The sequence below is a fragment of the Pyrenophora tritici-repentis genome, chromosome 4 (genome assembly GCF_003171515.1).
Source record: "Pyrenophora tritici-repentis strain M4 chromosome 4, whole genome shotgun sequence".
Classification (NCBI taxonomy): domain Eukaryota; kingdom Fungi; phylum Ascomycota; class Dothideomycetes; order Pleosporales; family Pleosporaceae; genus Pyrenophora; species Pyrenophora tritici-repentis.
Genome location: NC_089393.1, coordinates 2,520,023 through 2,533,162, shown reverse-complemented (window position 1 = coordinate 2,533,162; position 13,140 = coordinate 2,520,023). Strand labels below are relative to the sequence as shown.

Sequence of the window (13,140 nt, the reverse complement as noted above, 5' to 3'; positions counted from 1 at the left end):
TCAGCTTGCCATGGATGCCGATGGCAGTGTCACTCGTTTCGCTGCGTCTCTGCCCTCGCTAGTCTACGACCGGGGCCCTATCTATCTTGCAATTGTTGTCACATTGGTCCTATTCGCTCTTTTGATTTATTCGCTACGCCTCTTCACTCGCGCAAAGCTCCTGCGCTCCTTCGGAGCCGACGATGGTTTCATGCTCCTGGCAACTGTAAGTTGATCTTCTTTATTGATGTGAGACTCTCGCAACTAATACTGTGATAGCTCTGCTCAATTGGCATCTTCGTGACCTTTACCGGCGCTGTAGAGCTAGGAGTTGGGAAGCAATATGCCGAATCATCTTCGTCTGAAGGTAACACACTGAAGCTGGGTCCATGGATATGGGCTTTGAAGTCCTTTCACATCCTTGGGCTGGGCTTTGTTAAGCTGTCTGCTGCTTTCAGTCTCATGTCTATAACTAACGCCAGATGCCATCCTTATTTGCACATCAGCCGAGGTGTTGTGCTCATTGGATTCATATGTAAGCCTGTCCAAGGTACGCAATATACTCAGATGAACTAACACACCCAGTGCTTGTGTTCTGGCAAAGCCTTGAATGGTTCATATCGGTACTCGTTCACTGCCTTCCTCTCGCAGCAGCATGGGATTCTTCGTATGGAGACAAAGCGAAATGCATGTCACTAAGTCAGTCGGAGGACTGGGCCCTGGCCAACCATTGTGAGTATCAGCACTATCCAATGCTCAAGCTTCTTCTAACTGTCTTTCCAGTGATCAATGCAATCACCAGCATACTGTTACTAATATTTGCTCTGGCAAATGCCATTGGATCAAAGTTCAAAATCTGGACTGAGCTATATCTTTTGATATCAGTCTGCCTCGGACTATTGTAAGCTTTTCGCATCGCAGAACAATCGTGATTCGTGCATTTAGCTGACTATTACAGTGCATGCACTGCGGCCGTCATCCAAACCAACTTGGTACTCACGTCCTGGGTTGACATAGGCTACCGCAACAACTTCAACCTATCATACATTACTTGGGGCCTCGTCGAAGTCCTATCAACTATAATAGCGGTCAACTTACCAACTTTACTGCCTCTGGGTAAAGTTATCAGCAGACCTGTAGCCCCAGCCCCAGCCTCAACCCCTGGCCCCCGTGTCGGTATCATTTCCGGACCTGTAGCTGGCAGCGTCGTGCACGTAACCCACGGTGACGTCGATAACGTTGTTACCAGCTATCCGCGCTCCCATAACTATACTTACTCGGGTCAAACTATCGTGTATCGCCCAAACACGGCATACTTCCCTAACAGCAAAAAGGATACTAGCTATGGTGAGAGCAACGGTAGCATCACACGCTTCTATGACGACGAATCCAACCTCGAGTTCGATATTGAGACACCTTCTATCCGATCTACACGTAAACTCAGCAAGCCCTGCCCACCTTCACGCTTCTCCGGATCCACAACATGTACGCGCAGGGTCAGTGATTGGTCACAGCTATCTGGCTACACCTACTTTACGGATAGTGGGTCGGATTCGGACAATGCTAGGGAGAAGAGTGGCAAGGCCAGGGTTAGCATACAAGAAGTAGACACGGTCATGAAGGGCTTGGGTCTCCAAAGAAAGAGCAGTTTGGGTATCTGGGATCCTGCGACCATAGTCGAGTCCGACAACAGCGACCAGGAAGTTGAGACCGTACAGAAGAAGCACAACTCCATACCCCAGATCTTTCTCGAAATTGATGGAGAACGTCTAAGTATTCCTGATAGCTTCGAGATGGAACGCGTCAGCACCAACAAAGATCAACCCATAGCCGGATGTACATGCCCTCCCACAGAAACACGCGCCAAGCCAGAAGAACCTCGCGGGGAGAGACATTATGGCCATCGGGCCAGTCTCCAGAGCGAAGCAGACTCAAGCGAGGTCACAATAATACGCTCGCGTCATGTTTCAATGTGCGACCTTCGCGAAAGTGAAGGCGAACGTGAGAGCCCTAAGCGGTTCAGCGCCCGAGATTGGATATCGCGCGTCCGATCTTGACATTCTTTGAAAGTTTCCTTTGTGTCACCACTGGATAGATCGTGTGCGGAGTAGATTTTCAGCGCCTTAAGCGCTTTAGATAGCATGTTGTATCATGCGTTTTATCGTTACTCATCCCTTCATGGGTCCCCAATTATCTATATATACCATTCGACAATAAATATTAGCTTATTAGTATTAGAAGCCATCCTGGCCACCTATTCATATAATCTAATACTCCTTCCATGCGATGCTAGATTCACTCGAATACGACGAAATTTGAGACAAGCAGCACCTATGCCATAGAATACCTCTGTTTGCTATACAGTTGCATACCTTGACCATGTTTTGATAAATTCCCCGTGCTAATGCGTGCGCACTGAATCACGGCTTCCCCAGGAACAGATTGCAGTCATCCCAAATTCAAGGCCACGCATCATGTATGGTTAAGGGATATGGCTTTATATGATGGCTACTGGTTTTAGGGCAATGTGTGGTGTTGGTGGAAGGGAGTAGTTTATACTGCAGGAGCGCTCGATGATGTTCGGCCGAGCGCATCTTCCCCTCCACATTCCTCGACGCGTCGCGATATTTGGCCCGCAGCGAGCGGTAGATGAGACACGATGCGGTTCAAGGCGTCAATACAGAATATCACAACCTTTACGAGTATGTGTATCCTGTACTACTAATTCTGGATCATTGACAAGGTGTAGAGCTCACTGCGTCGCTCAATTCGCTCGGCCCGCTTGCGTGGGTGAAGCTCAGCGAAGAGCAGGTATGCTTCACTATTATACCAGACCAGGGCACCCAAGTATGGGCGTGAGTTGAAGATACGTTCATTTTTTATACCATCTAACCATATTTAGCGTTCTCTCAATTGTAAGCCTTCCGCATCGTCTCTCCAGTCCTGGGCTAATACGTAGCGCAGGACTCAATCTTCGAGACAATCAGCGTGCAGTCGGCAGCGAACAATGTCATCAACCTTGAGGTTCCGCTCACATCCCTTAATCGCGCTTTGAAGTCGGCACTCAACGCGACGTCGGCTCATATACGCCTTACGAAAAAGGACAATCTGCCTATGCTCGCCCTCACTATCGTTACCACCACGTCTTCGAACACGTATAGCGCATTCCCTGCCGCCACGGCAAACAACGACGACGGGTTCGATGCAGCATTTGATAACGACTTTGGTGCGGGCAACCGCGAGACTATTGTCACCCAGGAGATACCCGTGCGAGTGCTTCCACCCGACACAGTAGCACATTTGCACGAGCCAGCGTGTAGAGAACCAGACGTGCATATCATACTGCCACCTCTGATGCAGCTCAAGAGCATCAGCGACAGGTTTACCAAAATAGCTTTGGCAGATACAAAATCAAGCAGCGCGGCCTCCAGGACACGGTTGGAAGTGTCGGCGAATATGCATGGCTGTCTTAAGATGAGCATTAAATCCGATGCCATGAATATATCGTCTGTATGGACGGACCTCAACAATCCAGAGCTGGATCCTGGCCATGTTGCTGGAGGTGAAAATGGTATCGCAGAACATCCGAGTACGCGTATGAAGCAGCTAGGTTCGGCTGATGGACGTAGCGAGGAGGGTTGGGCCACGGTCCGTATCGATGGACGTGAATGGGGCAAGGTCATGAGTGTAGGCAGACTGGGTGGAAGAGTTATTGCGTGTAAGCGGGCACCATCATCTCTTCAATCACGATCCTAATGAGCAGCAGGCTTCTGCCACGAGCACGCATTGATTCTTTATGTATACCTCCCCAATGACAACGGGGACGACGAGTCAGTTCTTACGGTATGTTTGATTGTTATCTTCTCGAAGCCCAGCTCACATGAAAGTAGTACTTCATCAGCTCTTATAGCGCATAGGCCATAACTTTTCCGGTTTGCGTCTTTACGAGTCACGTTCTAGATACCACTCACGCGAAGTTCGAATATATAAAATTGATGATTTGCTAACTGTCACGCTTTTGTATTTACAATGCTTTGTTCGACCGTCAAGCTGATTATATCAGAATCATTGTCTATCGCCACTTCCCCGCAAATGGTCCCGTCCTTGTCCCAACTGTGGGTGTGGGTGGAAGCTGCAACTGACAGGCGGTAGGTAAGAGACGGTAACTGGGAGCTAACTAGCCTAAAGCACCTGCAGGCTGCCTAGTCTTTAGCTACTGATCCAGACCCGACGCCTCACGCTTTCTGTAAAGCTTAGAGTAATTTAAAGAGACTACGTACTCCGACTGCATTTTTAATCGCATATGCTACGAACCGTCTTTGGTCAACGATGAGCGGTGTTTCTGATGACACTCCGGCAATTCCCCGCTTGGAGGGGCTTCACACACCGCATCATCACGGCCCCTGTTTTCTCACCCGTTTTGCAACCGAACTTATACAAGAAATAATCGAACGCATTCCTCCAGCATCACATTTGGACTTTGCCTGCACCTGCAAAAAGATCTTCGCAGATTCCTCAGACATACTTGAACGCCATCATGTCGCGCACGACAGATACAGCGTCTCGTCTGACATCGATCCCATCACCGTACCCACCCTCGTTCGAAGCGCATTGGGCTATGGTGATCCCATCCTCGCATGGCATGTCCGATCACTGGAGATCTGGTATGATCGCAAACACTGGTGGGAATGGAAGTCACTAAAGTTCGATATTCCCATCGACCAAGACACGAATACGTCGCCAATATCCTGGGGATATATCCCAGGTGAAACAGATGACTATTTGGAACGACTAGGACAAGGCTGGGCTGGCCCTTCGCTCGCTCGCGTCTTTGAAGCGCGTTCTAATATTGAGGCCGGTGGAGATGCTCACTTGAAAGCTAACCTGATTGCGAATTGCCCGCGACTGCAGGACGTCAAGCTTGTTATGCCAGCGCGTTACGAGATGATGGGGTTTTGCTGTATCAGATATCTGGGATTTCTGATTGATCATGTCCAAAACCAAGGAACCTCTTGGCCCCCCGGTCTACAAAACCTTCGAAACATCGCCGTCGGAGTCATCTCTGAAACCTGGATGGACAGTGTCTACGATCCCACCACACAAACCTACAACACCGTAATCCTTGCCCATCTCTTCAAATTACCCAGCATAGAGAAGATATACTTCAGAGACCTAGTATCACAAGAATACGACCAAAGGCCCTGGGGAACCATCATTCCCGCCAAGAGCTCTAGCCTCAAACATCTCTTCCTGGACAATTGTTCCGCACTCAGCCAAACTTTCTGCAACGCCCTATTCGCTGCCCCATCAGCCCTTATATCATGCGCTTTCCGCGCCGGATCTGCTCTCCTCGAAGACGCAGATATGATTATCACTCCACTCGAATACTACCAAAATCACACACTGGAAAGTCTCATGTTCTACGGCTTTGGCTCCAATCACGATAATAGCGAACACATCCGCGGCTACCGCTGCCACGCCTTCCGCCCAGCAGAATTGGAGAAGTTCACAACCCTGAAACAGGTCTGCATGAACACTCAAGACACCGAGCTCGATGCTTTCTATGAAGCCGAAACTGGCAAAAAGGAAGACGAGACAGACGGCGCATGGCTTGAGCGTTTCTTCGCCCTGCGTCTCCCGAAAACACTCGAGGTACTGGTTCTCTGGGATGGCCTAGCAGATAGGCATATTCACTGGGAACCCAACGCAAAAGTCGGCTTCGAGAACGCAGTGATTGGCTTAGTCACAGGACGATATCTCGAAGAAGGCGAGCCAAAACGGCCGCTAGAAGCTATCTGCCTAGCAGACGTTGAACGTAAAGGTTGGCCGGTTTACGACGAAGATTATACGCCCCCTGAAATCTCACCTGAGGATAGAGATACACCCTGGTTCACACGCGCGGTGGCTGTGGCGAGGGAACACGGTGTGCATTTACATACAATGGCGAATAGGGTGAAGATGTTGCATCAGCATAGCTTCCCAAGGGGGCTGGATAGGTGGGACTTTAGGTCTGCACCGTGGTATGGGGAGGCGGATGGGTGGGCTTTCGATGTTTATCTAGGACGGAGGGTACCGGGAGGTAGGGAGTAGAAGGGGATATCTGCGGGAGTTTCGGGTGCAAGGGTTAGGATGAGATTGGGGATGGACCAGGGATATGAGGGGAATGGGGTGTGGTAGACGTGTGTGATAAGACATGCCTCGCTTTCGAACATAGTACGCTTCCTCATCAGGGTGCTTGCGTACTTGGATAGGCGCAGGTACGCCCATATGGTAGATGGTCTTGTTTCTGCTAGCGTACTAGAATGTTCATCTTCATTAGAGAACTAGCTTGTTTTACCATACAGTGTGCTTGATACATGCATGTATAGGGTTGGAGTATGCGAGGAACAGAATCAGTACTCGCACCATGAGGAGTTGGAGTGTGTAACACGTAAAAGTCAGACAGGCATTGAGAAGTCTTGATACAATATGAGTCGAAAGAACTCATGATTATGACTCTTGCCTGCTCACTAATCATCCCTGTATGTATCATCATCAATCTACCTCCCCTAACCCATACCCACACCCATCATCCAAAGCTGCCTGCAATTCTTCCTTTTCGCCACCACCACCACCATTATAGTTTACTCTGTATAACATATACACAGAACCCCGCCCAAACCCAGCCTGCTTACTTTTCTCACCCACCTTGTGTAACACCACCACCCGCCCTGTACAGCCCTACGCCGATCATTTATTTTTCTTGTTCTTTTCCTGGACAGAGTAGATGAGAGGCTGTGCAAGAGGTATGACTATGTTCAGGTGTGGCGCGTGTTTGAAAATTTGTATTTTGGGGGTGCGGAGGGTTTCAGGTTGGATGCTTGTTGTACAGAAGAGGTAGGTGGGTCGGTGGGTGAGGCTGTGGGATGGGTCATGGGCGATGGGGTAGGTGCGAGGGAGGGCGTTTTCAGGCAGATTTTTTCCGGAGAGTAAGGTAGGAAGGCAACTGGAGATGGATATGGATATGGAGATGGTAGAGGGGGAAGGGGGTTGGTGGTTAGTGGTCAGAGGTTAGTGGCGACATGTAATGGTCTGTTTTGAGAAGGCAATGGAAATTTTGTACGACCAAAAACGCCCAAGTAATGCGAGATTCAGGCAGAAACTTTCCAAGGCGAAAAGGTAGATTTAGAGAACAGATAGAACGATGGACCAAAATTGTCCCCATAGATTAATAATCCAAACAAGTCTAAACCCAACGACCACGTATACACACGCACTCTCTCTAGGTTACCAATCCTACCGCCTACCCATCACGTGCTCAAACCCAACCTAGCTAAACTCATCCATCAGTCCATCTAAAATGACCCTAAAATAACCCATCTTCGGTCTCCATCCCCGCAGCCCAACCTAAGATGCACCCAAATACCACCCAAAGAGGCAAAAATCCTACTGCAGCTGACACATGTAGATCCCAAAATACCCACATAGCCGAGCCTTAACCCTGCAGCACCGTGTGTCCAATGGAAAAAGCATATCGGACCAGGGGGGCTGGCGGACTTGCTGGATTGGGAGAATGCAGGTGCAGGTGCTGACTTGAACCTGACATGACCTTATGGCGCAGTCAGCCCTATAAGCCCTACAAGCGCTTGTCGCGCTTGTTTGAAGTTGTCCATCCAGATGCATTTTTGCACGTGGGATGTATGTGTGTAAGGTGTGGATAAGGTGGTCCTATTTTTGGGGCCCTCGTACATGGCTAGATGTTCGGGACCTGCAGAATATGAGCCTTGCAGTCTGTTCGAACGGTCGGTCAATCATCGCCGGGAGAGTGACATGCTGCGAGACGGGCGCGTACAAAAAACACATAGTTCTATTGATATGTTGTATTTTATTTCTCCTGGACGCTGGGATCTATTTTGCAAGACGCTGGAACCGAAACCGAACCGATTTATCCGGGATAGCGAGGGATGGGATATGCGCCTATCGCGTTGATTCGTTGTCAAGCATGTTTTGGCGATATTGCAAACTTGTATCTACGATCAAAAGTGCGCCTGCAGGACAGCCTTGTGCCTTGTGGTGCCAAGGTCATGTCTGCTTTGGGAAATAAACCCACTCGTTTACCTCGGTTTCCATGGCACCGGATACCGATCGTAGGTCGTTCGGCGTCCCATAGATAGGCACCCTCGGGGGTGGTTCTTTCGCAGCCGTACTGCCTCTTTTGGCGAGGAGTATCCTTGACCACGGTGCCGGGAACCCGTAATACAGGCTCGCGCTCATGGGCTGGGCAGCTTGCCGGTTACACTAACGTGGCGCATTTCCCGATGCCGAAGGGGACCGGGGATCCGAGCCAACGTGAGTGGGTGTGAATGAGGTATTGGGTAAGTCTCACATGTTGCCTTTTGCTGAACGGTGGGCCCAGGCAATTGCAATGATAGGGCGTATCAGGTGGATTATTGCAGCCCAATGGCTTCGGTAAATCTTGCGACGTAGCTCGCTGTCCGAAGATTGATTGGATTGGTGTGAATGAAGTCTGTGCGCGACCAGAGTGAATGTAGTCATTCTCATCGCCCAGTCGTAGTGTAAGATGTACAAGCGTTTCTCGCTTCCCCACGCGAGTCACATGGTCATCGGGAATCATGACTTCACAGCCCTGTTGTTGATGTTACCACGGTTTTCAGCAGGTGCACAAGCAGGTCTGTTCCTGCATCATAGGATATCGATGTGGAGGCGTTTCCAATCAAGCTGGTATCCCACAACGGCAGCTAACCTTGATTGGAAAACAGTCAACTGCGCATTCTCTCAATAGTCGATGTAGTCGGAGCCATTCACAGTGTGGCTACACATGTCGGAGACAGCTGCATATACGAAGGACGACCCATTATCCAGGCACCAACGGTCGGGCATATGAGTCGAGCGTCCCAGTCGAAGACGCAGCAGGCATATGGGCGTTCGGGTAAGGCTCAAACGCTACGCCATGGACTGTACCCCCCGGTGGGTTGGAAACAGCAATCTCGGCCAGTATGACTGCTCGATTCGGTGCTTCAGACGAACCAGGCCCATGGGGCGGCCTCAGGTTTGGAACGGTACGTTGTAACGTCACGGCGGAGTAGTTTGCGCTCGCACATGGCTTGCAGGCATTAGTGTACTTAGTGACACGGCAAGGGCCTCGTCCACGGAATGCAGCCCCGCTGAAGCGAGGTACGGCACAGCACTCGTTGGCTAGATAGTGGAGTGACGAGTAGCAGTACGACGATGCGATAATTGACTCGAGATTCTCGTTGCCATATCTAGAACGACATATCGCAAACGATGAATTGGATGCATTCTTTCGGTGAGGGTTGTTGCGATTTGGAGTGAATGCGCAGGTACGCTATCTGATGTAGGAAAAGATGCTGGGCGTGATGATGCTTGTATGACTGTACCGTGCACATGCAATGGAAAGTCTAACCGCGCTGGTACAAGACAGTACGCGACCCGTTCGTCATGGCGTGGGGGAAAGTAAGGATGCAGCGTGGTGGAAGAGGAATATGGTCGCTCTGGGCGGCAGGCAGACACACATGTCGTCGCGAGAAGTAAGTACCGACCGACGTTCCGACCGGCATCTTGTCGATTGTGAATCACCGACCACGAGGACCGATGCCACCTCCATCTGCTTTGCAATCGCATTTCCGCAGCCCGACCAATCCACCAACTCGAGTCGCGATTCCGTATGTTTCCATGTAAGCAAAAGCGGCCGGGGCTCATCAGCCGCGCACGCCCATTTCTTATTCCATGTCTGTCCGTGCATTGTGCGTTGCGGCTCCATGCCCCAGCTCCCACCCGCCGCGGGCCCTACTTCTTCTCACTGCCACGCTACCCACCCACCCACGGACCCTGGAACTTATTCCTGTCTATCCATACAGAAGACATCGCTTGCTGCGCAGACGGTCCGGAGAGTAACGGGATTGATGACTAGATGCCTTGTGCGTGGCTTGAGCCAGGGAGGGCCGCCACCGTTCCGCCGTTGTGGTTGGATGGTCTAGGGGAACTGTGAGCCCTGAATGTGACCAGTGCGGTATAAAGACGGTTTGGATGCCTGGCCGAGAAGCAGGCAAAGAACAGTCAGTTAGTCTAGTCACAACACCCGAACGCCCTTTTCTTTCCTTCTCTAGTCCGGTTTCCTATCTTGCTAGTCTGGGTGTCTTTGTCGGCCTCTTGTTTCATTTAAGTCAAGTCGCCTCTCTCGTTGAGTCAGTTCATTCCAGTCATCACATCACCACATTCGACCTTTCTTCACTCTTCCATCATCGTCCCTTGTTTCATCAGCAACATCAGTCACTTGCCACTCCTTGGTCGTATACTTGTTCGCCCCTTCATCAGCATTGTTTCATTCCAGGACACCTCTTGGCTGAGACTACTACCACACCAACACTACATCACTCTATCTCCTAATGGGCCGTGGTGGATACAACTAAACGACGACATCAACAACACAGAACCCATCTCCCAGTCCAACACACCATACCGTTCTATACTCGAACCAACAAACTCCAAAGAACCAACATGTCCCCACCAACAAACCCCCAGGAAGAGTTCTCCAGCATGGGCCGCGGCGGCTACAACTAAGCCCAACGGCTGCTCCCGCACTCTGAAACATCATCAGCAGTGACATTACGGCGTGGCTTGATTCACGATGGCAACTATCCGTCAACCCAGTACCGCCATCCAGTACCGCCACCACCCACGCCACATCACCCATACACAGCGCCTCGAACGATGGATACCCCATCACCACAACACATCACATTACCACCAACCTTCCTCTCCCACTTAGCTCACCCCACCACTTGAGCATCCATTCAACATTTCTTTCTACTTTCCCCACTGTACCACCACCCCACTTCACTATTTCTATCTCCATTTCCTATTCACCACAATGTACAATCACCATATCGTTTCTTCATCTAAAGCATTTAGCAAGTATCGGAGTTCAGGGACACAAGACCCATCGGTCTATCGGGTTGGGATTCGGTCATGGGTTTCTTTTTTAGCACGGCGTTTTACTACTAGATCGGAAGACTGAGATATCCAGGAACTGCTCTTCATTGAGCTATGGGTATACGCATCATGGGTTATGGGTTACGGGCAAACAGATGGATGAAATGGGTATATTAAGCATGGAGTTTGGGTTCTTGAACTGGGTTTCAGGGTTGGGACTGGGACTATGGCGTTTGGAATGATTTTATTGTTGCGCACAATTTTTCAACCTGGAATCAAAGACTTTGTTTCTGCTGTTATCTTTTCAACCCATATTGCAGTGTTGTTTCATGAACTTGTTCGTGTATTTTTCGTTAGCTAGATCGTGGTTTTTCTTTACCCAGACAGAGCGGCAAATACAACGTATCCATGTCTCACTCGTACTTGGTCTGTGAATTCATGAAAGTAACAAGTTACTTTCCGACGCAAAACCTACAAAAGCGGCATCGTCAGCAAAATGTCCCATCACATGCCCTTCACGTAAAGCGGGACCCACAACGGGGAAAGAAACCCATCGGTTACGCGACCGCTGGAAGCGCCAGCACAAAAACCACCGCACAGACATGCACCCTGCTATAACCGTCGTGGCTTTCCCCATCGAAGCCCCCATCTTCGCCCCTTTTTTCCGGGAGAGGACCGTCTGACGCACAGGGGAAATGGGGCCAAGGTAACAGAACGCCTTGCCAAGTCTGGCCGGCCTGCAACCACGGGACGGAGTGGCAAAAGGAACACAAAGAGATGGGGATAGCGTGACGACTTACTTTTCGAAAACGACCCCCAATACCTCTTCTACGTCGCCGCTGTCGCCCCGGCCCGTGATGCGGGCCAGCGCGTCGGCTGCTGAGCGGAGACACTCTGCTGCGACCACTATGTCGACCTCGTCTGCCTCGCCAGCGCCTGATTCACAGGCTGCAAGATTAACTGTTGTGGGATTGGCGACGGTTGTGAGGAAAGTGGAGAGGTGGCTGAGGGATTCGGAGAGGAGGAGACGTTGGCGTTCGGTTGCGCCTAGGGATTCTTGCCAGATACTTGGGTCGGGATCGGAATCGGGGACTAGTGCGGCAGTCATGGATTGGAAGGTGTTTTGTAGGATGTCTAGGAAAGACTTGATGTTGCCAGCGGTGGGTGTGGTTTCGTTGCAAGAAATGAAGCATATACGATCGCTGGAAATGCCCAGTGTGGACTGGATCTTTTCCTCCCATGCCGAGCGCGCAGTAGAGAATGCAGGAAGACGATCAGTCTTGTTGATGGCGACTATCACGTCGATGCCTAAATCAACGCATTGCTTTGCTGTCTCCATCACCTCTTGGTCCATATCAGCGGTGGCATCTTGAACGACAATCACAACGTCCGACTCAAGCGCTCGCTGTTTTGCGCGTCTAATACCTTCCTGTTCGACTACACCAACGACATCCGCACCCACGAGACCAGCTTTGCGCAGACCAGCCATGTCGCCAATCTTGACAAGCCACCCGCCCAAATCTAATCCAACTTCGACCACGTCCCGCGTCGTTCCCGCCTCCTGTGAGACAATCGCGGCATCTCGCCCAACAACACGGTTCAGCAGGCTGCTCTTGCCTGCATTGGGTGCCCCCAGCAGGGCGACGCTGATCCCGTTGCGCAGTAATTCTCCGCGAACGGCATTCGCAACGTGCGCTTCCATGAGCACACGTAAGGCGTCGACCTGTGCTGCGACAGAGGCGCACAGGACGGCGGGCGATTCGTCAAAGTGCTGGTCTTCGGAGAAATCGATCAAGGCCTCCAGCTCGCCTCGCGCCTGCAGCAGAAGCATGCGCCAGTGCTCGTACCGCGCAGCTAAAGACGAGGTTGTGCCCCTGACAGACAGCTTCCGCTGCTGTTCAGTTGATGCTGACAATGTCTCTCTGAGCGATTCGATCTGGGGCAAGTCCATGCGATTGTTCGCAAAAGCTCGGCGTGTAAACTCTCCTGGCTCAGCGTACCGGATTCGCGTGCGCATTGGCGCAGAACCTCCTGGTACTGTCGCACACTCTGGTATTGCTGCCAGTACTGCACGAACAATGGCTGGACCGCCGTGTACATGCAATTCGAGGACATCTTCACCAGTTACGGTGTTTGGTGCAGGGAAGTATAGCACGAGTGCGCCGGAATCCAGTATCGTCGTCGGCGAAGGAGGAAGATTTGGGGCGT

General features: G+C 51.0%; 4 protein-coding genes across 4 annotated transcripts; 3 read left to right on the top strand and 1 right to left on the bottom strand.

The window, feature by feature from the left end:
* Positions 1–10: 10 nt before the first annotated feature.
* Positions 11–2,036, top strand: PtrM4_097480 (DUF2339 domain containing protein; the record flags this gene model as incomplete). The annotated part of the gene is made up of 5 exons (XM_066107224.1): positions 11–205; positions 259–514; positions 565–711; positions 763–880; positions 938–2,036. The coding sequence occupies 5 exons, from the start codon at positions 11–13 to the stop codon at positions 2,034–2,036; spliced, it is 1,815 nt and encodes a 604-aa protein (XP_065962892.1).
* A 602-nt stretch (positions 2,037–2,638) lies between these two features.
* On the top strand, positions 2,639–3,869 carry PtrM4_097470 (cell cycle checkpoint protein (Hus1); the record flags this gene model as incomplete). Its single annotated transcript, XM_066107223.1, has 6 exons — positions 2,639–2,681; positions 2,729–2,834; positions 2,882–2,894; positions 2,944–3,697; positions 3,746–3,822; positions 3,867–3,869. 6 exons carry the CDS (start codon positions 2,639–2,641, stop codon positions 3,867–3,869), a joined length of 996 nt encoding a protein of 331 aa, XP_065962891.1.
* A 439-nt stretch (positions 3,870–4,308) lies between these two features.
* Positions 4,309–6,069, top strand: PtrM4_097460 (uncharacterized protein; the record flags this gene model as incomplete). Its single annotated transcript, XM_001933880.2, has 1 exon — positions 4,309–6,069. The coding sequence occupies one exon, from the start codon at positions 4,309–4,311 to the stop codon at positions 6,067–6,069; it is 1,761 nt and encodes a 586-aa protein (XP_001933915.2).
* Positions 6,070–11,728: 5,659 nt separating this feature from the next.
* Positions 11,729–12,949, bottom strand: PtrM4_097450 (ThdF, GTPase; the record flags this gene model as incomplete). The annotated part of the gene is made up of 1 exon (XM_001933882.2): positions 11,729–12,949. The coding sequence occupies one exon, from the start codon at positions 12,947–12,949 to the stop codon at positions 11,729–11,731; it is 1,221 nt and encodes a 406-aa protein (XP_001933917.2).
* Between the last annotated feature and the right edge of the window lie 191 nt (positions 12,950–13,140).